The sequence below is a fragment of the Lemur catta genome, chromosome 15, assembly GCF_020740605.2.
Source record: "Lemur catta isolate mLemCat1 chromosome 15, mLemCat1.pri, whole genome shotgun sequence".
Lineage (NCBI taxonomy): Eukaryota > Metazoa > Chordata > Mammalia > Primates > Lemuridae > Lemur > Lemur catta.
The window spans coordinates 44653630-44678395 of record NC_059142.1 but is presented as its reverse complement, the minus strand read 5'-3'; the positions used below and the strand labels follow the sequence as shown (position 1 = coordinate 44678395).

At 37.1% G+C, this 24766-nt stretch overlaps 2 protein-coding genes across 4 annotated transcripts in view; one reads left to right on the top strand and one right to left on the bottom strand.

The window, feature by feature from the left end:
* The window catches only part of SMURF2 (SMAD specific E3 ubiquitin protein ligase 2), a 100674-nt gene extending 81617 nt beyond the window's left edge, over positions 1-19057 (top strand). For all 3 annotated transcript variants that reach the window (XM_045525839.1, XM_045525838.1, XM_045525840.1), the window contains 9 exons: positions 506-701; positions 1791-1894; positions 4677-4791; positions 6833-7011; positions 7862-7999; positions 11437-11557; positions 13829-14030; positions 15317-15392; positions 15707-19057. In XM_045525839.1, the coding sequence (XP_045381795.1) occupies positions 506-701; positions 1791-1894; positions 4677-4791; positions 6833-7011; positions 7862-7999; positions 11437-11557; positions 13829-14030; positions 15317-15392; positions 15707-15806 (1231 nt within the window). In that variant the 3' untranslated portion in view covers positions 15807-19057. The remainder of the gene's footprint in view (positions 1-505; positions 702-1790; positions 1895-4676; positions 4792-6832; positions 7012-7861; positions 8000-11436; positions 11558-13828; positions 14031-15316; positions 15393-15706) is intronic.
* A 3471-nt stretch (positions 19058-22528) lies between these two features.
* The window catches only part of CEP95 (centrosomal protein 95), a 28042-nt gene continuing 25804 nt past the window's right edge, over positions 22529-24766 (bottom strand). The window contains exons 18-20 of the mRNA XM_045525835.1: positions 23518-23664; positions 23150-23221; positions 22529-22860 (exon numbers count right to left, since the gene is read on the bottom strand). Coding sequence (XP_045381791.1) covers positions 22684-22860; positions 23150-23221; positions 23518-23664 — 396 coding nt within the window. The 3' untranslated portion in view covers positions 22529-22683. The remainder of the gene's footprint in view (positions 22861-23149; positions 23222-23517; positions 23665-24766) is intronic.

Genomic DNA, 24766 nt, shown 5'->3' with positions numbered 1-24766 from the left:
GTTTGTAAGAGTAATTAATATTGACTTGACGTTTTCAATAAAACAGTATTTTCTATGTATAGTCATATGTTTTAGGTATAAAATTTGGCCTGGTACATGAAAAAAAGGGGTCCCTACCAAGCTGCCAGTTCACATTCCTGTTTGGCTCCCAGAAAGACAGACTCTAGATAACAAGCACTGTTTGACATATACCTGAATTTTAAAATGGGTGATGGTAAACTGTGTAGAGGAAAATGGAAACAATATTGGAAAAATTTGTTCTTGGCAGCTGTATAAAGCTTTATGGATAAAACTTCATTTTCCGGTTCTATCAGTCCATATGGACTATGAGAAGTAAACTTTGGAGCTGATTTATAGTTGCCAAAATGTTAAGCAAAGCATTGTATGTCCTTATTAGGCTTGGAAATGATACAGCTGAGGTTGTTTTACAGTATTATGCTATTTTAAACATACAATTGCAATTTTTTATTTACAGTACTTTAGTAATATTTTTGTTTACTTCTAGTCGGCAGAACCAATTGAAAGACCAACAACAACAGCAAGTGGTGTCATTATGCCCTGATGACACAGAGTGTCTGACAGTTCCAAGGTATAAGCGAGACCTGGTTCAGAAACTAAAAATTTTACGGCAAGAGCTTTCCCAGCAACAGCCTCAGGCTGGCCACTGCCGCATTGAGGTTTCCAGGGAAGAGATTTTTGAGGTAAACTTTACAAATCTTATTTTAAATCAGAGAAAAATTTAATTTTACTGTTTTACTCTGTCTTTTCCAAGAATACTGTTTCTGGGACTCATATCTCTTTAGAATGGGAGAGTTCTCATTAACTTCTTTTTTAACTGTAGAGAGTGAAGGGTATAATATTGGAGAGATTTAATATGTAGGGTAAGCATTTAATTGGAATGAAGAGTGTCAGATGTTCCAGTTGGTTCAGTTTGGCCTCTGCATTGCAAATTCTTATTTGTTAATATTTGTGGTCTTTTAAAATTCATTATCTATCCCCTACTTCCTAATTCTTCTGAAAGGTAAGAGACTCTTAAATTATTTTGTCTAATTACTATTGGATTACTTCCTTCATGTATTGAAAATCTTCCTTTCTGGTATATACTTTTATCTTTGTATTATAGCCCTAATATCAGCTTCAAAGTTCTTTCATAGTAGGTGTCAGAGGTCAAAGAAAAGGATGTTTCCCTCTCACTAGAGGATTCCTGGACAAGAGATAATCCTTTTCCCAAAGGATGAACTTTTTTCTCTTAGAATAGTCTAACCTTGTCTGTAGTTATTCATTTGTATTTTTAAATGATTTAAAGTTGTCTGTGTAATGAAGGTTGTCACGTTAATGATTACTTATGTTCTTTCAAAACTTTATTTTTCTTGCATTTGTGTTTTTTTTTCCTTACATTTGTTTTCTACTGGTATCTATGACCTAGAATTAGGTCAACTGGCTTTTTAAAACTTGCTACTTGTACCAAATTCTGGTTTTAATATGGGTGGAACCATTGCTATAGAACTTTAGGTTCATAGAATTAAAGTATGTAGTTTTGTACCTAGTAGGCTTTTAATATAATATTTATCAAATGAATTGGTTTTAATATGATTAAGCTATATCCATTTTGTAAATCTATTTTTTAAAGTTCCATGAACTTTAAAACATTTGGAATTTATGTATTGATTTGATTGTTGAACAAATTTCATCTTGTTTAAATAAACTTAACGTTTCGTGGGTGGAATGGGAGGGAGAGTTTGAATAATAGGTTAAAAGTACTTAAAAAGTATGTTAAAATATTTTTTCAGGAATCATATCGACAGGTCATGAAAATGAGACCAAAAGATCTCTGGAAGCGATTAATGATAAAATTTCGCGGAGAAGAAGGCCTTGACTATGGAGGGGTTGCCAGGTAAGGACTTGCTTGCCAGTTAATGTCACATGAATCTTTATACTTACAAATTTAAGATACTTTTTGTGTAAATTTCTATTCACATTTATTTTCTGGTATATCATTACCTAATGTTTGCGATACAGAGGATATCTTAATAGATATATTCATAACAAGGTTAGGATAGTACTGCTATCCCAGAAGAGTATTGTAGAACTCCCCTATAGATCATACAGCCCAGTGAGACTTTCTCTGAAAACTAGCTGCAAACGTACATGGATCGTTGGTAGGACTTGCAGGCCATATAATTTCTCCATCTCTTTCCTTCAGCATATGTTATTCCCTCTGCTTTACAATTGTTCCTGACAATTCAGAGACAATTTTTAAACTTTAATGGTATGTAATTTAGACTGGATACTGTTTCCTTTGCTTCCATTGCTGTGCTTTTTTACTTGTTAAATGGATGTGTGTGCATACAGGTGTGTATATACACTTGTGTAAACACATGTTTATGTCATCGTCCTTAGAATGTTTCAATACAGAAGGTGTAATATTTCCACTATATTCATTTTTCATAGATCAAGTCAAATTGATTAATTTCATCCCTCAGAATACTGCACAGTTGGCCCTGCAGAACCTATATATGAAAAATCAGTCCTCCATGTATGTGGACTTTATATCCTATTAATATTTTTGATCATGTTTGGTTGAAAATCCACCTATAAGTGGACCTATGCTGTTCAAACTTGTGCTGTTCTTGGTATATATATATATTGCTATGAGAATTTTTTTTCCAGTTGTGAAAATCCACTTTTTGTAAATGTAGAAGAAACAGCATAGCTTTATATTAAAATGTTCTAAGGACAATTATGATTCCACTTCCCCTGATTTAAATCCAACCTGAATTAAATTGTTTCCATTAGGTCCCATTAATGGTTATTTAGCATTACATGTTTTCATCTGTAGACTTACTTTCATTTTGTCACCTTTTAACCTCCAAATGGGTAGTTTCTTTAGTTTAGATTTTTAAAAATGATCTCACATGTCACACTTAGGACTTTGATAGTTTCTGTGGAATTCTTATTATTTACTCATAACTAGATTTTGAATATTTTAGCATTTGCTAAAAGTATATTTTTGGGAGAACTTTTTAATTATCTGCTGACAGTACCTAAGTACTATAATTATATGTATGGATCAAATAAGTAGTTATTTTTTTGTTTTTTGACCTTATTACTGTCAGGGTTTGGGCAGAATAAATGAGATATGGTAGTGATCTGCTTTTTCTGAACTTTATTCTGTAGTAGAACCCAAAAATAGTTGAGTTCTGCTCTTATGTGTGTTTTAAATACTTGGTGAAACAAAATTTAGATTTTCTTTTAAAAAAAACATACACACATAAAAACATAAAAGACACATCGTACAAGCATACAAATGTATGTTGGGAAGGCTGCTTATGTGGAGACTTCCCTTTTTTTTTTTTTTAAAATCTCTAGGTTTTCAGATTATTTATGGTAGTAATTTGATTTAGACTTCATCACGTTATAGAATTCTGAAACATTTTCCTTTAGTTAATAATATTCTCCCACATTTGCTAAAAATACGTCATTCAGTTTGTTTAATTTGTAATATCAAAAGATATCATTTAAATAACCATCCCTAGCTGAGGAATGACAAGAATTGAGTCTAGAACTACACATCTTAAGTCCTAGACTAGAGGTTTTTAGTTTTACCAAGGTGACAAATTATCTTTCATACTTTGAAAAGTATGAAGGATTTAATATGTTTGAAGCGGTAGTACTTTGTTATAAGGTTTTAAAAAGATTGATGTACACTTGAAGTCAAGAAGTGGTATGGCAGTTGGGCATGGTGGCATGTGCCTATAATCCTAGCTACTCAGGACAGAGAGGCTGGAAGATTGCTTGAGCCCAGGAGTTTGAGGCTGCAGTGAGCTATAAGTGTGTCACTGCACTCCACCCTGTGCAGCAGAGTGAGATCCTGTCTCTTTAATAATAAAAACAGAAAAAAATGATATGCAACATACCCAAGAATGCAGGCTTGTCCTTATATCCATACCTATACCAAGTGCCTTGGAATCTCTGACCACTTATATTTTTATCATAGTATGTTTTAGGGTTTATACAGTAAAAGATAATGAAATGGATAATGAAATTTCCTTACTCAAACAATACCAACAACAAAACACACCCTTGTCTAAAAGTAAATTAAAGCTATATTACATATCTATATAAACTAGTTTAAATCTCCCGTGATAGGAGTGGACCGGGATAGTGTAGATCACATGGAAATTTTGAAATAAGATCATATTCTTCCCTTTGATTTATATTTATCTTGAATTACAAATTTATTTAGTAATTAAAAGTAACAGACCACTGGGCTGTAGCATCTCATGAGTAGTTGAACTGCTGGATAGTGCCTTCATACTCTGATGCTAAAATGTAGTAAAGTTGTCCAAAATTTGAGCAAGAAGTGACTTCAATATAATAAAGTTTTTTTTGCTATTTGCAATAATGAGATATGGCAGTGGTGAATTTTTCCAATGTGATCTTATATAACTAAAGTTAGTTCTTTATTTCCTTTTATCAATGTAAAAAAATTCTTTGCTAAAATGATTAGTGGCATATCTCCCATCCAAGTACTAACCAGGCCTGACCCTGCTTAGCTTCTGAGATCAGATGAGATTGGGCACGTTCAGGGTGGTATGGCTGTAGATGATTAGTGGCATATCTTAATAAAAATGTACTCATTAACAAAAAACCTTTTGTCATGTATTGTTTTCTAGGGAATGGTTATATCTCTTGTCACATGAAATGTTGAATCCATACTATGGCCTCTTCCAGTATTCAAGAGACGATATCTATACGTTGCAGATCAATCCTGATTCTGCAGTTAATCCGGTATGATTTGTAGTTATGCGAATTAAATTGTGACCTACAATGTTTTTCCTCTGTAAATGTCAGTGTAGTTTATTATATATGAATTATTTGTCCTTGTCCTAGTTATAGCCTTTGACGCAGCAATTCCTCTTCTAGAAAATTTCACAAGTAAATGATTATGGATATGTGTAACAATTTGGGCACAGGGATGTTTATTGTTTATAGTAGCCCCCAATTGGAAACAACACAGTTGTTTCCACAAGCGGGGAGGGGAATTGATTAAATTATGACATAAAGCAGAATAACATAAATAGTTAAGAACATAGATTCTGGAATTAGAAAGATACGGACTCATATTCCTGGTCTCATTACTTACTAGCTTTGCGATCTTTGGCAAGTTCATTGACTTAGAACTTAATTTTATCATTGTTAATAATAATAGATATAGTTTATACCTCAGAGAAGAGTTGTGAAAATTAAATGAGACCCTGTACATTAAGCATTTATTTAGCACAGTGCTGTACATTATTAACCCTATTATACATTATTAAGCACTCAACAAAGGTTAGTTATTGTTAACTTATTGTTTTTATATTCTGTTATCTTTCCATTCAAGGGCATGCTCCGTAGCCACTAAAATGATAATATGGGATAATAGTTAATGACATGTAAAGATGTTGTTCGTGATATGTTAAGTGACAAGATTACCAAGTAATGTGATACAACTTTGGCAAATATGTATATATGTCAACTTTGAAAGGCTCTACACTATAATACTCACAGGTTATCTCAGGGTATTGGATAATGGATGATTTTTACTTTTTTGTTTGTATTTTATCTAAATATTTAATAGTGAACATATGTATTAAACTATTTTAAGGTAAAAGGGAGGTTTAAAGATGATAAAGGTTACTTAGTAAATAGAGAAGTAAAAGTATTTAGAAATACAAATATCTAACAAAACAATCTATAATGAAAGACCAGATAATTTAAATATGGTGGAAACATTAGATTCATTGCAAGGAATTCTTTATTAAGGGAAGATTTTTAGGTGAAGGTTCTTCTTGGGGCGCCCACTATGCCACTGTCATAACAACAGCTTACATTTGTTGACTGCTCACCATACTTCAGGCCCAGTGCCATGGGTTTCATCACCTCATTTTACTCCTCACATAAACCCTTTTTAGATACTATTATTACTATCATATTTCCAGGGGTTAATTTGCCCGTTTGCATAGCCAGTAACTAGCAGAAAAATGACTCTAATCCAAGTTTGACACCAAATCTGTGCTCTTAAATCTATGTTGTTTTCATATTTAATTTCTGGTTAGGTCTAGGAAGTAGGGAGGTTTAGGTTAAAAGATTTTTCCATGACAAAGGGCTCAGCAGGAGGTGAGAGGAGGAGGAAGAGAACAGAATGTGCAAGTGGTTTAATGAAGCTGCAGTGGGACTGTAGTTTGGATTTAATTTCTAAACGATAAATTTTACAAAGTGAGTACCCTTTGAGAGAGGCATTGACTGTGTAATATGTCTGTGGTCCCCAACCCCTGGGCTACGGACTGGTACCGTGGCCTGTTAGGCACCTGGTGGCAGGGTTGGGGTGGGGGGCCCACCATGAAACTTGGGGGGGGGTGCACAGCAGGAGGGCAGGAGGTGAGCTGCAGGTGAGTGAGTGAAGCTTCACCTGTATTTATAGCCTTACAGTCGCTGCCCATCACTGGCTCAAATCAGCACCTGTTCAGCTCTGTGTTCTGAACACCCCCCGCCACCCCTGCCTGGTTCTGTGGAATAATTGTCTTCCATGAAACCGGTCCCTGGTGCCAGAAAGGTTGGGGGCTGCTGTAATATGTGGTTTTATAGTGATTTAGAGAATCTTGAGCAGGCCCTATAGAAATACTAATTATTGAGCTTTGATATGATAACCTATTTCATTTAAATAGTTATAGAGCACAAATTTGATACTTATTAAAAAAATTAATGTTGCTTCAATGTTTAAGTTTTATTAAAAATTCCCTGGATAGTTTCTAATTTGAGTATTTATGTAAACTCTTTTCAATTTCAGGAACATTTATCATATTTCCACTTTGTTGGACGAATAATGGGAATGGCTGTGTTTCATGGACATTATATTGATGGTGGTTTCACGTTGCCTTTTTATAAACAGTTGCTTGGGAAATCAATTACTTTGGATGACATGGAGTTAGTTGATCCAGACCTTCATAACAGTTTAGTGTGGATACTGTATGTATTGAGTCTTCTGTCTGTTCATTATACTTAAACTCTGAGCTTAAAAAAAAGTTTAAAAACTGATGTGCTTTTGTAGAATTTAAAAAATTTTGCACACAAACTATTGAGTGGTTATCTGAGTGATAGGACCACATAAGACTTTTTTCCTTCCTACCATTTCCCTATACATTTCAACTTCCTTCAAGTTAGTGTCATTACTTTAAAAAGGAAAAAAAACTATATATTCTGTTTTTAAAAGTACTGGATATAATAATTTCCTCAACATGATGCAAGTTCTGTTCCAATCTTGCCTGTATTAGAATACCAAATTCCTGCTGCCATCACTATTAATAAAGGGGTGATTTTGGAACCATGCTTTAAAACTAGGAGCTAATTCTGTTTAAATTAAGGTAAGAACTAGTTCTGTTTTGTAAGTGGTCATTAGTTTATGAAGATACAAGGCATTATTTATTTTTACAAAATACACAAGTAGCTCTGTCTCACTGGGGATACTTAGACATTTGGTCTCTTGGGGTAACCCAGATTCAGCAGGACTCTTATCCAAATGCCAGACATAACTGAAATTTTCCTACGTTGGTGGTTCTAGCAAGTCCAGCTTTGACCAGGGCTCTTTCTCATTACTCAGGAAGTGAAATGTTTCCTCTGTTTAGTAAGGTTAAAGCTTTTTGACTTTTTTGAAAGAAGTAGGTGGTGTGGTAGGACAAGAACTCATAAGCATAATCTGACTTTATGTTTGTTGTATATGAAGCTGTCTTAGTTTTATGTGTCTCACCAATTAATACACCTAGAGGATCTGTGTTTTAGGCTTCTCAGTTACATATCTTTCCCTCTTTTTCCTATCCAGTGAGAATGACATTACAGGTGTTTTGGACCATACCTTTTGTGTTGAACATAATGCATATGGTGAAATTATTCAGCATGAACTTAAACCAAATGGCAAAAGTATCCCTGTTACTGAAGAAAATAAAAAAGAATATGTCAGGTAAACAATTCTCTGTTCTCAAGGTTGAGAATTTTTTTTTTAATGTTCTAAAATGGCAGTATGAAAAAACATTTAAATATTTAGGTAGAATTACTTATTACTACAAAACAGGCTTCCGTAGAATTTAGTGGTCTATAAAAAACAACCATCTTATTATTTCTCACAATTCCAGGGGTCAGTAGTTTGGGCAAAGAACAACAGGGATGGCACACTCCTGTTCCATGAGATGTCAGCTAGGACTGAAACACACCAAGCTAGTGTCTTCACGGAAACGTGATACTTCAGCTAGGATTAGCTCAAAAGGCTGAGGGCTGGCTGGAGTGGCTCCTGACTGGGGTCATTGTCTGGGGCCTACTTCTCACTGGTTGGCTGGGTTCCTTGGTTTTCCCCGTGTGGTATCAAAGGCCTCTCCCTCTTCCCACAGCCTCCCTACTCCCTCCCAGCAATATAGCCAGACTTCTTATGGAGTGGCTGCCTTTCCAGATCACAAAATGGAAGCTGCCAGATCTTTTTAAGGCCTAAGCTTGGTACTGGCCAACATGACTTGTGCTGTATATTTTGGTTAAATTGAATCAGCTTGTTTGGTGTGGAGGAGAGGCTGTACAAAGGTGTGAATACCAGGCGACATGGGGCATTGGGGCCACGTGTAGTGTAGCTGTCACAAGTGGCAATTCAGAAGTGCTTCTGTACTGTATATTACAAACACTTAGTCTGTTTATAAATGAGCACATTGTGAGTTTAGGGGTAAATATTAAACAATGTTCTTCAGGTTTTATAAAGTAGAAATAAAGATTGGGGAGGCTGAATGGGGTGGCTCACACTTGTAATCCCAGCACTTTGGGAGGCCAAGGCAGGAGGATTGCTTGAGCCCAAGAGTTCAAGACCAGCCTGGGCAACATAGCAAAACCCTGTCTCTACAAACAATAGAGAAAAATTAGCCAGGCATGGTTTCTGCTAGTCAGGAGGATTGCTTGAGCCCAAGAGTTCAAGATTATGGTAAGCTATGATCTGTCCACTGTGTTCCAGTCTGGGCAACAGGACAAGACCTTGTCTCCAGAAAAGAATTTTGAAGCATTGGGTTCATTTGGCCGATGGTAACTAAAGTCTTCTAAACATAAAACAGTGGTAATCAAATCTAGGAGTTTGAACTTCACTGTATTTACGCAGAAACATGTATGCTGTATTTTTTAATATTATATTCAATTTTTTGAGATACTCTCAAAATCTGTCGGCTAAAATTTTCCTAGTTTACAAATGGGTCTTGTACACTGTTGATGGAAGTGACATTGGCATAGCTTTTTGGGAAAGCAGTTTGATACCAGCCACCAAAATAACCATGTACATGCCCTTTAACTAGCAGCTTCATGTTTAGGGCTCTTCTGCAGATACACACATGCAATTAAAGAAATAGGATAAAGGATAGTGAAATATTACTTATTAAAAAAACTATAATGGGCCGGGCGCGGTGGCTCACGCCTGTAATCCTAGCACTCTGGGAGGCCGAGGCGGGTGGATCGCTCGAGGTCAGGAGTTCGAGACCAGCCTGAGTGAGACCCCGTCTCTACTAAAAATAGAAAGAAATTATCTGGCCAACTAAAAATATATATAGCAAAAAAAAATTAGCCGGGCATGGTGGCACATGCCTGTAGTCCCAGCTACTCGGGAGGCTGAGGCAGTAGGATCGCTTAAGCCCAGGAGTGTGAGGTTGCTGTGAGCTAGGCTGACGCCACGGCACTCACTCTAGCCTGGGCAACAAAGTGAGACTCTGTCTCAAAAAAAAAAAAACAATAAAAAAACTATAATGTTTTTAGAAAAGATTGATTAAATACATTGAACAGACTATTATGTGAATATTTAAAGGAAAGACTGCATAAGAGGTCAAATTTAAAAAGCAAGTCTTAGGAGAATTATGTAGAAACAAAATCTGTGTTGTTTAATTATATGGAAGATGTTCAGGATGGCCACATACCAAATACAGTGTCTAGGATGAGGGAGCAGAGGTGGTGGGCCTGAAAATAGCAGAAAAAGGGTAAAAGAATGAACTTGTAGGTTTTACTTTGTGTTCTCAGTTAATGTTTGATTTTTCTTTATACATGTAATAAGCATGTATTATGTTTTTAATTTGAAAAAAAGAACAAGTGGGAATTTCTTAAATGTTAGTAGTGTGTCACTTCCAGGATCTAGTGTGTCCTACTCAATCCCTAGATTCCACTCTCCTGAGTTTGGTCATGCTTATAGCACAGTAATAATCCCTTGTCCACTATAGGTATTATGAGATAAAAAATTACAACGAAAAACTTTCACAGTTTTGCTTTCCCATTAACCCAACATACAAAGATGAGGTGTTCTCCAAAGGATATAATGTTAAGCAACTTATTTCTTAAAGTAGAGAACTATTTCACCACGTTTGGAAAAGGAAATCTGTAGATAACAGATTTGACAGATGCGTGAGTTCCATGATGTGTGAGATGAAGAGGTTTTCCCAGGTAGACAAATAAAAGCAGTTCACTTACAAATCCTAAATTCATACAGTAGATGAAGTTTAGTGCACTTTTGTTGGTAAAATTACGTCTTCCAGAATTTTTACAGCCTCTAGAGAACAAATGAGTATTTTATCAAAAAGTGCTTTCTCATTTTGGATATGACCATTCTCTACCTCCTCTTCCTCCATTGATTGCCCTCAAATGTAAACAAAAATACCCAACACAATCAGGTTTTATTTTCAAGTAAAATCAGAAATAGTCATTTTTGAGTGAATGGGCTCTTTATTCTGGTTATTGGCATGTATCTTATAAGTTTAGAAAGAAATTTCATCAAGATTTTAACTTCAGACCCATCTAAGCTCTAGAAGACTTCTAGTTTGGTAGGAGTTGCTCTGATTTGAAGAGTTGCTTTGTTAATGCTTCTTTTGCTAGTAGAAGGTTACCACTTTTTATCAACATTGAACTGCCTCACAGCTCAGGATTCTTTTATTCCCATTAGTCTGAGATTGTTTTTTAGACTTTAGACTAAATTATTTTTATATTTATTTATTTTTGAGACAGAGTCTCACTCTGTCACCTGGGTAGAGTGCAGTGGCATCATCAAAGCTGACTGCAATCTCAAACTCCTGGGCTCAAGCGATCCTCCTGCCTCAGCCTCCCAAGTAGCTGGGACTACAGCTGCACACCACCATGCCTGGCTAATTTTTCTGTTTTCTGTAGAGACGAGGTCTGGCTCTTGCTTGGGCTGGTCTCGAACTCCTGACCTGAAGGAATCCTCCTGGTTCAGCCTCCCGGAGTGCTAGGATTACAGGTGTGAGCCACTGCACCTGGCCTAGACTAAATCCTTAATGCTAGATGCTTGTAAAGAGCAATGTTGCGAAAGTAGAGATTCATAATAATTACCAGATCTGAATATATATATGATCATTTGAAACTCCTGCCCAATGTTTACAGGCTCTATGTGAACTGGAGATTTTTACGTGGTATTGAGGCTCAGTTCCTGGCTCTGCAAAAAGGTTTTAATGAAGTAATTCCACAGCATCTGCTAAAGACATTTGATGAGAAGGAGCTAGAGGTTAGTGCATATTAGTGTCATGACATCATCTAGTATAACATGATTGGGAATTATCTTGTTACTTAGAAGAAAATTATATTTCTGGTGCTTTTGAAGTTTCATGGTTCAGTGTTATGAGAATTCTTATTCACAGGAAAAATCTTTCATGCTTTTGAATGCCTTTCATGCTTTGGAATTTCTACAAGTGAGCAATCTCTCTCATATTGTGAACGGTCTTAGTTTGTTTTTCTATGTTGTCCTTTTATTATTTTAAACAGATTTCATGTCTTATATGTCCTTCCAATGTTATTTTCTATTCTGATTTAGTGGTTATTGATTTGGTTAAATAAAACCTCATTAATTGATCTCTACCATATTGAAATTTATTTAAAGGCCTCCTGTCAACTGGGTTTACACTAAGCTTTGCAAGAAAAGCATTTGGCCAGGCATGATGGCTCATGCCTGTAATCCTAGCACTTTGGGAGGCTGAGGTGGGAGGATCCCTTCAGCCCAGGAGTTTGAGGCTGCAGCGAGCTGTGGTGACGCCACTGCACTCTACCCATGGTGATGGAGTGAGACTGTCTTCAAAAAAAAAGAAAGAAAAAAGCATTTGGTAGACAAGATCATGGAGGAAATAATTAAAACACTAAGGATAAACTGTATTTAAATGTCTTGAGACTAACAGTAGCTGTACTGGTTAAATTTTTTGTTTCGTTTTAAAGATGGCCCTTAAAGCGCCTCAGGTCTGATTTTATAATTAAGACCTTTAACAAATACATCTGAATTTTCTACTGAACTACTTTGAAAAAATAATGAGGTTTTATTCTACCAAAGGTCCCAGATTGATTTAGTGGTTAGGGATAGCATAAATGTTTAAAGTCTACAAATTGTTTAAAACATGATTTTATTCATTACCTTTATTTTTTTCTTTTGTTTCTAATATTTTCCATTTTCAGACTCCAGGATATTCATTAACTTTAGTGTCCTTTCTAGCTAAATCTCTTAACTGTCCTGTTAGCAAAACTAAAAAGATTGGTTTGATTCATTACTATCCCCATTCCTTTTGTGATTGAATTATTCATAGTGAAATGTCCAGAATGAAGTAGTCAGGAGGAGGAAAACATAGGAATGGCAATAAAGTTGAGATATAATGAATTTTCATCTGTACAGTGAATGAGGAATTTGGCCTTATAATTGTCACTTCTCTGAAGAAAAGAATTTAAAAGGTGTCTTTTGTGTTATTTAATACATGCATAATTCTTTTTGGATAACCTTTTCCCTGTTCAGTGTGGCATCCATTCAGTGATCTTTTCAGAATCGTATAGCAGCTTTGCTGGAGATTTTATTCAGTAGAGTTAAGATTTGCTATGTAGTTTCTACTGCTAATGAAATCATCAAACTTTTTAGAAAAGCATATGTATGTCATTTGTTTTAGTGTTATACTGGATTAACAGGATTAATTTTATAAAATGTAGGATTTACAAGTTATGTTTTATACTGTATATTATCATGATTCACATTATAAACATGTTATATTAATCTTGGACTCTAGGGAGATGTGAGCATTAATAGTATCAAAATGATTTTGATGTAGTTCATCTATACTGACCTTGCATCATAATGTCAAGCAGAGCTCTCTATCAGTGTGTTCATGTATTTTGTGCTTCAATATAATTTTAAGATTATTAAGCAAATTGTATTAATTACTTATTTAACACATTTCTTGAGTTGCTATGCACCGTTGGTTGCTTTCACCGGATATAGTGAAAGAGATGTTACTGCCATATTATAGCAGAGGGAACTGCTAGCAGGGGAGGTGAACTGAATTGTTTCAAATCACAAAGTTAGTAAGTGTTGAAACCAGGATAATATGACTTGGGTCTAAGGAAGGCACATATAAACTATATTTACTCTTTGGGTCTCAATTTTTGTCCATTTCTTAAAAAATTATAGAATTCTGTCATGAAATTAGAGAACTTTCACAATTTTTTCATCTTGTCAAGTCTATCACAGTAGTGGTTCTCAGATCCTGGGGGAGGGAACCTGCGGTGTGTAGATGCCTGTGGAGCTTTTTAAAATACAGATCCTGACTGCCACCCCAAATGCGCACAATTAAATCTCTGAGCATAGAACCTAATGTGTATATTTTGAAAAACTTTCCAGATGATTCTTTTGTGCACCTTTAAGAACCACTAAATGAGAACCAACAATGCAAATTTAAAGTTCCCTTTTTAGTAATTTTTGGCATGGCTTTGATTTCCACTGGTTCATTACTCTGCAATATTTTAACAGCTTATTATTTGTGGACTTGGAAAGATAGATGTTAATGACTGGAAGGTAAACACCCGGTTAAAACACTGTACGCCAGACAGCAATGTGGTCAAGTGGTTCTGGAAAGCTGTGGAGTTTTTTGATGAAGAGCGACGAGCACGATTACTTCAGTTTGTGACAGGATCCTCTAGAGTGCCTCTGCAGGGCTTCAAAGCCTTACAAGGTAAAAAGCCTGAGGGACAGACAGGCTCAGCTCGGGTGTGGGTGGGGGAGGGGATGTCAATGTTCAGTTTATATATTAATATTTTATAAACCGTGTGCTTATAAACAGATTCTCTTTTCACTCTATTTCTTACCTGTAACTCTCACGTTGTGATACCTTCTTCTCCTTCCTTTCTCTTGTTTCCCTCCCAAGAGCCTTTTCTGCGGGGTTCTCTGTGATTGTAGTGAGTGCCGCATGCTAGAGATGTACGTGCTGATGCTCTGCCTTTCATTTTCTGGTCACCTTGCTTTTAATTCTGCTGCACATTCTTGTAGGGGAAGTCCACTTCCATGTTCATCTCAACCTGGCAAAACATTTACCCACCTGGGATGCCTCTCCTGTACACTTTTTGAATCTTTCTTTTATTTGAAAGAGGCAGCATGAGTCATGGACGCCATCCGTTGGTCAGAGCACTTTAATTATTGCATGGCATTGGACCATTTATTTACAACCATATTCCATTTTGAAGAATTGTTTTCTGTGGAACAAGCTGGTTAATTTTTGGATGAGTTGGTAATATTGCTGATGATTGTTGTGCTTCACCGGTTGGCAATTACTCCCTCTACCTCTTAAGCCCCTTCATTTTCAAAGCTACTGCCAGTGGTGATGAGTGAGGACGTACAAGGCAAGACTGGTACATAATTCAACAGTGCTGCCCGCAGCGCACTCATTGAAAGTCTACAGGGAAAGCCTGTTTGAGTTGTGCTCATGTTCCCTGTTCAGAGAGCTCATCGTTCTCAGACTGCCCAGAGACATACAGTGAAGTTGTATTTCCCCTACTTATATTTGTATTAATATGTGGTGTCTGTGGTAACTGAAACTCATTCTATAGGCTGCCCGTCTTTTGCTCTCAGCCCAGTTTGAGTCATGAAATCTAAATTGGCATTAGGCTGTCAGCTTTCTGAATGTGTACATATATGTATTTTATCTTGGATTTGCCCAATTACTTCTCAGTGCTTTTGGGATATTGATTTTCTATAAAAGATGGAAGTTGGTAAAGGAATTTCAATCCTGAATTTTTTCTCAAATTGAAATGCAAGCATATTTAGGAATCCAGCCTTATCCAAGGTCAATTCCAGCTTTCAAAACCCAGATTATTTTTCTGCTGCCATTTGGTAGCATGTGTGGATTTACCAGCATTGCCCTGTCCCTAGACCCTGTGGCTTATGTGCCAGTTTTATTCTAAGATTTTTGGAGCCTAATACATGCACCTGCAGTGATCTGACCCACATTTCCTTCCTTTGCAGGTGCTGCAGGCCCACGACTCTTCACCATACACCAGATTGACGCCTGTACTAACAACCTGCCTAAAGCCCATACTTGGTAAGTTATTTTTGTACCTTTTTCTTCATTCCATGTACATAGATATTGGTTCCACACAGATTTGACTTTTCATTGATCATACATACTAGTAAGTGGAGCTTTAAAAGTAATGATAAACAACCCTTTTAAGTGATTTAAAAGTTAAGACTATTCAGAAATTGGTCAGAAAGCCTCAAAGTGGTCATCTCTACTTTAGAGAAATACAAACTTTTAATTTTCTATATGACACAAAGCGATGTGGCTGTGTTGGTATATACTTGCTAGGCCAGTTTACTTATTTTGGAGGAGCTGAAATTGGATTTGCTTGTTCACAGCTTCAATCGAATAGACATTCCGCCCTATGAAAGCTATGAAAAGCTGTATGAAAAGCTGCTAACAGCCATTGAAGAAACATGTGGATTTGCTGTGGAATGATGGACTTCAAGGATTTACCCAGGACTCTATTTATACCCCTGACTGACAGCCTCCTTCAGCAGAGTTTCAAAGAATGCTGAAATACAGGAACACCCCCCCGCCCCTTTTTTTAATTTTAGGACACTGTGAGGGGAAAGGACAATTTTGAAATTCCTTTTCAAGGAAAAAAGGTCTTTATGCTTTGCCATGAGGCCACATTCAGCTGCTATTTAAAATTAATATCTTGAACCTAAAGAATGCTGACTTTTCCTACATTTCCAGAGTTAGGCAGTATTCTACACTTAAAGACTACTACTATTTTTATAAAAGGTAATCTACTCAAATCGCTTCACCGATTTCAAGTCTCTCAAACATCAAGACAACTTCAGCAGTCGGTACAAGTCACATTTCATTTTGATTGAATACATGATTTTGAACAGCTCCTGTACTTGCTCTTTGTAAAAAAATAAAATAAAATAAAATTACTTTGAATTATTCTACCTTTGTAAACAATTGGCTGAAAGAATAATTATCTTTGAGAAATTAAGCCATTTACATGTTTAATTATGTTTTTCTATAGCAGAGCATTATATTTTGCATTATATGTTTCAACCTAGCCTAAGTGAGTCTTTTATATTTTTCAAGCATGAATTTCCTGGAATACAGCTTTATAATTTTAGTTGTCAAATTCCTGATACAACCACTTAGTCTAAACTTAGTAGTTTATTTGCTACAATATGTGTTCAGGGGCTCCCTGTTTTTAAGAGACTTTTAAAAAAACTAATGTTTTTTATCTTGAATCAGTATGATTAGGTATTTTGGATTTACTTTCATCTTAAATCAAAATACTGCATTTTTATAGCTTCTCAGAGCATGTGGATGGGTGGGATTTTCATTCCTTGCTGGGTCAGCTTATCTTTATATACTATTCCTATAAACCAAAGTCTCTGACAAGTGCACCTAATTTATATTTTAATTACAGTGTAAGTTTCTATCAAGTAAACCATCCTAAAGCTTTGTTTAGCTGCTCATAATTTTATTTGGCTAAAATTATGAAAAAGGAAAAATTTAGCTCTAAAGATGATTTAATATGCTTGGAAAACCCTGCTTTACCTACCAGAATGGGGGAGGAGGGCTAGGTAGGGACGTGATGATTAAAGAAACAGTGATTCTAATTCTATGGTGTCAATTACTTTAAAACTTGAAGAGTTAATTTTGGAAGTCAGGGAATCCCAGTTCCCTTGGTGTTGAAGATCTGCACCTGATTTTGAAATGTCCAGATTTAGCTTTCAAGGTGTATGGCATGTTGCGTGATCCAGAAAGCAACCAAAACTCTGGGGTGAGGGATTGGAAAAATCTAAAATCACAGGTGGATTTTTAAATTCGACCATAAAAAATATGAACTATTCTTTTTTAAAACAATTGATATAAATAATCAAGAATAGCAAATTTTGATAACTTTAAATTTTGCAGCTTAATTATCAAGTGAATAGGTCCTTTGTGTTCTGTTTCATGTGATGGAGGGGGTTTCAGTCTGTGCTTGGAGCCAAAGGGTTCCTCAGGGTGCCTCAGGAATAATAGTTTAAGAGAAGAGTGTCAGGGAGGAGGAAGGTCTAGTTGGTATTGAGTAGGGGCCTCTAGTTCCCCATCTCCACCCCCCTTTACCCAGAGCAGCTCCAGTTTTTCTTTTATATATTGTAATTCCAAGTAAGCTTTTGTGGTTTATGGGGGGCCGGGGAGGAATGAGTAGGATAAAAGAAGTGGAGATTTTGCTGCTTTAAAAAAAAAAAAGTTGAGAACTATTTGTGTAGTTTCTAAGTATTTTAATGTATTTCATTTGGCCAAATTTGCTTCAAGTAAGCTTAGTCATAGTCATAACCGTGCAGTGGTAATATGCTTATGCCAACCTTTTTCTCCCCAAATACTTTGTGTTTTTCTACTGCATTCTTAGTAGTACTGAAGAATATCTTGAAATGTACAGAAATGGTTTCTATGCTACTTGGTTATCAGTGATTTTCAGCTCTCATGATAGTCCCTTATTGGTTGCAGATCCATCTCTTTTATATTAAAGCACTTAGTGCAGTTTATGATTGTGCCTACTCTTAAAATTTCTCTTTAAAAAGTAAGCACATGATGAACACTTTATAGAAATCATAACCGACAGGGATGCAGTAATAATGAAATGCTACTATCACTTGTTCTAATATACAATGGAAAGCAGGCAAATACCATCGCTTTTTGAGTGCCTTTTTAACTTTATACTAATAACCTAATAGAGCTTTAAAAGAAAAAAATTACCCTCCCTAATAGTCTATGGTATCACCAACATGCTTTATCAAAATATGATTTAGATTTTAATTTCAAAGTTACATTACCTGATTACTTCCAAATAGGTGCTAAGCAAACAAAAACTCCCAATGTGTCATTGAACCTAGGACTTGCACCTCATGTTTAATGTGAATATTTATTTCCACATGTCCTTCTTAGCTGGGGTTTTTCTTATCCCTCCTCTAGTTGTGTTATTTCAGATATGTGATGTCACCTTTCCATACTATTTGCCTTTCCATCATGAATGCTCAGTTATGCAGTACAGAGGTGAGTTTTGTTTCAGAGGGCCTTCTTTCTTGATGTAAAGAATTTTTAAATAGTGCTGTGTATAGTGTACATTTTGTTTTGCACATAGTTTGTTGCCCTGGATGGGTTTATTTTTACCAAGTCTTTTTTTCTTTCTTGTATTTACAGTCCAGAGCACAAGTTTCTCTTCTTTTAAATACAATGTAATTCGCTTTATTTTACAACACTAAATCTGCTTTGAACTTCCGGTGCATTGGACTGATTGCATTGGTGGGAGTTAGAGGTCGTTCCAGCCATCTGTACGGTTTGGTAGAGCAGCTCCTTCTTATGTTTTTAAGTTGCAGCATACAGTCAACGGGTGCCATTTGTGGTATTTAACATTCTTATGTTAGGATGATGATTGTACCAAATGCTGAGTTGTTTTATTTCTAGATGTAATTAGTTCACTTTATGTAATATTCTTCCTTCTCTAAAACTGACTTTAAAAACAAAGTTTTATCATTTTCATTGTATTTGTATTTATTACAGAGTGTTTTAGCTTTGATATTCTTTGTATTTTCACTTGGTTGTTACATGAGCTTTATCAATAACATCTGTATAAATGGTTTTTAAAAATTAACTATGTATGTGCCCATGCTGAAGTTGAGCAATAAAAGGAATGCTGTTTGCACTGTCACAGCATCAAAGTTTTTAAAGAACATCGAGTTTGTAATGCATTGTTTTGAAAAAGTTTACGATCAGCTCTATGAAGGGTAACAATATAAGAGTCATAAAATGAGAAAGTTCAGGGAGAACACATGCCTTCCTTAGTTGATGACTTTTGTCACATTGCAGAGCCTCGGAGGGCTCAGGACCCCTTTCTGTCTTCTGCCACAGCAGCTTGATCAGTTGCAGTGGCTGTTGGCTGTGAGGAGATGGGTTTCTGGGGGTGGTCAGGGCTGAGTGGGGAAGAGTGATCTGGTCCTGTAGCCATCTCTGTCAGGGGTCTGGAGGGCAGAGCTATGGTAGGGGCCTCGCATTTGCCAGCCCTACCTTGGTGCTGAGCAATGAAATCCTCAAAATGAAAAGGAGAAATCAATTATATTTTTCGTAGAAGCCATGGACTTTAAGGTTTACGATTCACAACTCTATAAATGCTAGTGGATGGATGAAAGTCCAAATACATGGATGGAAAAAGGAACGAATATGGATTGTGTGAGTCTCTACAAAGGCTACAGCACAACAGAACGAGTGTAACTAGCAGTGTATTAAAGTTCAAAAGGTAGGTCCGCTGTCCTTTTTTATAGTCTTTTGAATGTATTTTTTTGCTTTGTCTCACATTGCCATATTTATCTAAAATTTGTAAAGTTTTAGTACATTAAAGATTTCTAGTATTATAATATTCCATGAATTACCCAAAAGTTTGATTGGACTAATAATGTGTGATTGGAAGTTTTTCTGTTGTGTGCTAACCTCGAAAGTTTGTCCCTTTGTTACCAAGAAGGGTAACCATGTTTACACACCTGCATTGACTTGTACTTTGTATCCCAAATGCTTACAACAGGATATGTACAACAGAACACCCTAGTAACAGGATACAGGAGGTAATTACACAGAAAAAGGGTTACATTCCTCTGTTAACACTCTTACCAGGCCGGCGCAGTGGCTCACACCTGTAATCCTAGCACTCTGGGAGGCTGAGGCGGGAGGATCACTCAAGGTCAGGAGTTTGAGACCAGCCTGATCAAGAGCGAGACCCCGTCTCTACTAAAACTAGAAAGAAATTATATGGACAGCTAAAAATACATATAGAAAAAATTAGCCAGGCATGGTGGCACATGCCTGTAGTCCCAGCTACTCGGGAGGCTGAGGTAGAAAGATTGCTTGAGCCCAGGAGTTGGAGGTTGCTGTGAGCTAGGCTGACGCCACGGCACTCTAGCCTGGGCAACAGAGGGGGAGACCGTGTCTCAAAAAAAAAACCAAACAAAAAAAACATGTTTTCAGCATGTCTAAATGTGGGCTTTAACAGATCCCTCTATAAACTGCAACTTAAGCCCTGATTTTAGATTCCTCTTTTGGTGTAGACCAAACGATGCTCACTCAATCCTGTGTATTTCTCTTCCTGGCGCCATCCTCTGCCCCGCCCTTCTTGTTCTCCCACTGCAGACCTCCCAGCTCCTTCCGTTGCAAATAAGTTTCCCCTACACCCTGAGCCTCTTTGGCAAAGGCTTTATTCTCCTGCCTTAACACTAGCTCTTTCCCTTCCTACCCTTTTAAGAGGAAGCAGCTAATTCTCTAGTGTTCCACACGATACAGTATTACACATACCCAGTTAAAGATACACAGTTTGAAAAAAATCACATACACTTAAAGGGTTAAAAAACTCTCATCACTCTTTCCTAGTCGTGCTTTCCAGAGGCCACTCGTTTTAGATCTTCTGTCATCTCTTCTGGTATTTACCTCTACATTCCTAAATATGCTATTAATCTTCACTAATTTTAGTCTGGTTAGTCCCTATTTGTGACTGATGAGGGCTGAGTTCTCACACCAAGCCCCTCATTTTGTAACGGCCTGCTGTGTCCCTACACAGTAGTTATATCACAGTTCTAGGTCACATTCAAGTGCGTGCATCATGACAACAAGCCGTTCCTGTTCTGGGCAAACTCACCTCATTCACATCTGATTCCCTCTCCATCCCATCTCCCTGAATCTCAACACCCTCCACTTGCTGAGTTAGTCACCACTTCACTTGCTTTCAATTTTTCAAAAATATGTCGGCAGCTTTTATTTTGTCTCCTATCTTCTGACTTTGAGCAATCCTGTCCCCTCCCTCATCAGGTCTCTCAAATTCTATGTTGTGGTTATTCCTAGTTACTCCTTAGCTTGGTCAAGAGCACCAGCTGCCACCCAGTCACCAGAATTAGCAACTAAGAGTCTTGCTAAATATTTTATGTTTTAAAAAAAGTATAAAAGCATTGTTAGGATTATTTTAACAAATCTAAATAGTATTAAAGTATATTAAGCAAAGAGTTAAAACTTGTATGATCTACCTATCATGTTTGGGGAGTATCGTTCATTCCTCTAGACCTTTTTCTGTATTTGTATTCATGTTGCATTATAATACCCACTCATTCCATAGTTCTTCAGTAGCATCACACTTTAAAATTTGCTTATTTTACTCAAGAATATATTGTAGGTATCTATGTTGATCTAATTTATAACATTTTTTTTTTAGAACTTACATGCTACCTCTTGGGTGTGTGGCCTCTTCTTGTGTATTTCCCATCCTTTCCATTCATCCATGCTCGTTGACTTGTCACAGCACGTCATGGTTGTCTGCATGGCCTATCATGCTCCAAACTTCCCCCATCGACCAAGCCTTTCCTCTAGGAAGCGCCTACCTGCTGGCTGCCTCCTGGAGCTGCCATTCCAAGAGGTCAGCACTCAGGACCACAGCAGTCCATCCAGCTGTTGCCTCTTTTCTCTCAGACAATCAGATCTCACCACTTCATGCCTCCTGGCCTCTCTTCATTCATTCACTCATCCCCGGGCTTCATCCATTCACTTCTTCCCCGTCCTGATGGATGCCTCTTCTCCCCCAGTCCTGTCTTGGCACCCTCTGCCACCCTGGCATTAATCAGCCAAGTTTCCATATCCTCAGCTGCTCTCAAGCCTCCCTCCAGCTCTTGGCCTTCGCTGAAGCCTTCCTCTCCGTGGAAGACACCACCCCGAGTGTGAGTTCTCTTTTTTCTCACGTCTCCCCATAGCAGAGGTGGAGTTGGTCACTCCTTCCCCCCCGGCAATCGCTAGTGCTCCTTGGAAGCATGTGGTCCGGCTTTACCCGCTTCACCTCTCCTCCCTGCTGTCTTCCACCCACCGACAGAAGCCCCAACGCATAGATCCTCCCCTCTCCCAGCCATGTTGTGAAAAACCCACATAAACACTGTATCATCAAGGTTCACCCTAAGGCCCACCTTTTATGACCAGTCACGTTTCTTCTCTAATGAATTAGAGATTTTTTTTTTTTCCTCGTGCTTTTTTAAAAAATCTATTTTTGTTCACCTAAAGCAATAGGGCTCAGGAGCTGGCTGCTCAAAGGCTTGTTAACTGCTTTGGCACACACTTGACTAATGAAGAGTCCACCTTTTCAGCGCTCAGGTCATAAATTCAAAAGCAGCAGAAAGCTTTTAAGAAAACTTTTTATTTAAAAAATTATTTCATAAAAAGTATTGGACTGAACATAGATAAGGCATTCAAAAATGATTTTTCTGGTTTAGACTGTTTATTGGCTCAGTTCTAGCTGTCCCGGTAAAGGCCTCTAAAAGTTTACCTTTGAAGTCCCGCCTCACAGGAAGGGGTTTTTACTGTACTGAAAGGAAGCCAGCTGCAGCCGAGATCTGAAGCGCTCAGCTTCCAGTTCCCGGAAGAAAGCATCATCGTCATTCTGTGTTATCATGTCCTGTAGCTGCTGAATTTCCTTCTCCATCTTAGATCTCAGCTCCCTCTTCACCTTATGTAATGTCTGAAAGAGAACACGTCATCCGTCCAGACACAACATTTATCCAGGCCTTCAGCTACTTTTATTCCCTCTCCACCTTCCAGCTAATCAGGCTCCTCCAATAATTCTAATAACTTAGCAGCAGCTCTTACAGACACCCTAAACAGGTAAAGTTAAAATCACAGTATAAGTATCTTGGATCATAGATGGATTTTCTTATTAGTATTTTATTTATTCCCTTAAAAGGTATACTATATAGTTGTTTTCTATTTCCTAAAAATGTACATAAGTTAGTCATCCTGTTAATTCTTACCTGGGCCTGAGATTTCTCTCTGGCTTTGAGCTCTTGACGTTCCTGTGATATGGCCTCTGCCAGCAATGAAAACTGTTCATAGGAAAGAAAAAAATCCAAATATTTAATGTTTGTAGTCCAAATGCAAAAATTCTTACGCTTAATGTTTACAGGCTTAAAATCTTTATTTCAATGGAAATAGGGCAATATATATTCTGTACTATAGTCAAGTATTAGCTTATTTTAAATTTTAATCCTGAAAATGGGGTCAGTCTAACCTGTGTAGTGCAAAGTTCTGAGTTAAACAGGTGGAGGTTTATTGTCAGACTAAGCTCCTTTTAACAGTCAGGATTAAGCACTTTATAATATAAGCAAGTGACAGAACCCACCTGGCCCTTATAGTAGTTCTCCATTGAGTCTAGTTCATTCTGGTGCTGTCTCTTTTGTTCATCTCGCTTTTCTTTGGCATAGTTTCTTAGGTCTCGTAATCTTTGCTTCTGAATTTGTAAACCTTCTTCAAACAGTTTCTTAAATATCTGTCAATCATAAAGTCATGCTGAACTTTGAACTTTCACGAGTATAATCATTTTGCTCCACTAGAAGCATATATTGATTGTATTTCACAAAGATTTTTAAAAATAACTTTATTCAGGTATTATTCACATACCATAAACACCCTTTTAAATTGTGATTTGTTATGTTTTAGTAATATTGAGTTGTGCAACCATCACAATTACAGAACATTTTCATCACCCCCTGAAGGAACGCCACACCCATGAGCAATCGTTCTCCCTTCTCCGTAGCCCCTGACAACCATTAATCTACTTTCTGACTCTAGGGAGTGGCCCATTCTGGACATTTCATATAAATAGAATCATAATTCATGGCTTTTTATACCCAGCTTCTTTCACTTAGCATGTTTTCAAGGTTCATCTATATTGTGGCATATATTATTAGTACTTCATTCCTTTTTATTGCCAAATACTCTATGGATATACATTGTTTATCCATGCATCAGCTACTGGCTATGTGTGGTATTTCCCCTTTTTGGCTATTATAAGCGATGTTGCTATAAACTTCTGTGTATAGGTTTTTGTGTGGATATGTATCTAAGAGTAAAATTGCCTGCTCACAGGGTAATCCTATATGACCTGGCAGTAACCTTTTGAGGAACTGCCAAATTGGTTTCCAGAGCAGTTGAACCATTTAACCTCACCAGCGCTGCATGAGGGTTCCAAGCTCATCACATCCTAGCCAACGTTTGTCTTTATTTTAGCCATCCTAGTGGTATCAGCCTCGTGGTATGAGTGGTATCTTTCCATGGTTTGATTTGTATTTCCCTAATGACTAATGGTATTCAGCATCTTTTCAGGCATCAGATTCTTTACTGGTTTCAGAAAAGAATTCTCAAGCAGTCATGTATACAGGGAAAGAAGCCCAGCGTAGAAACATGCCCCACCCGCATGTGTGTATAACTGAGGAGGTGGTTATCATTTGGGTAGGCCACTGTAAAACAAGTTCTTCAAGGACAAAATTTGGATATGCCCACTTGTCCTCCCTTCGTAGTTAGTAAGAATTCCTGATAGGAGAACTGGTTCTGACAGCCATGCATTCATTAGTATTACCTTAGGCAAGTTA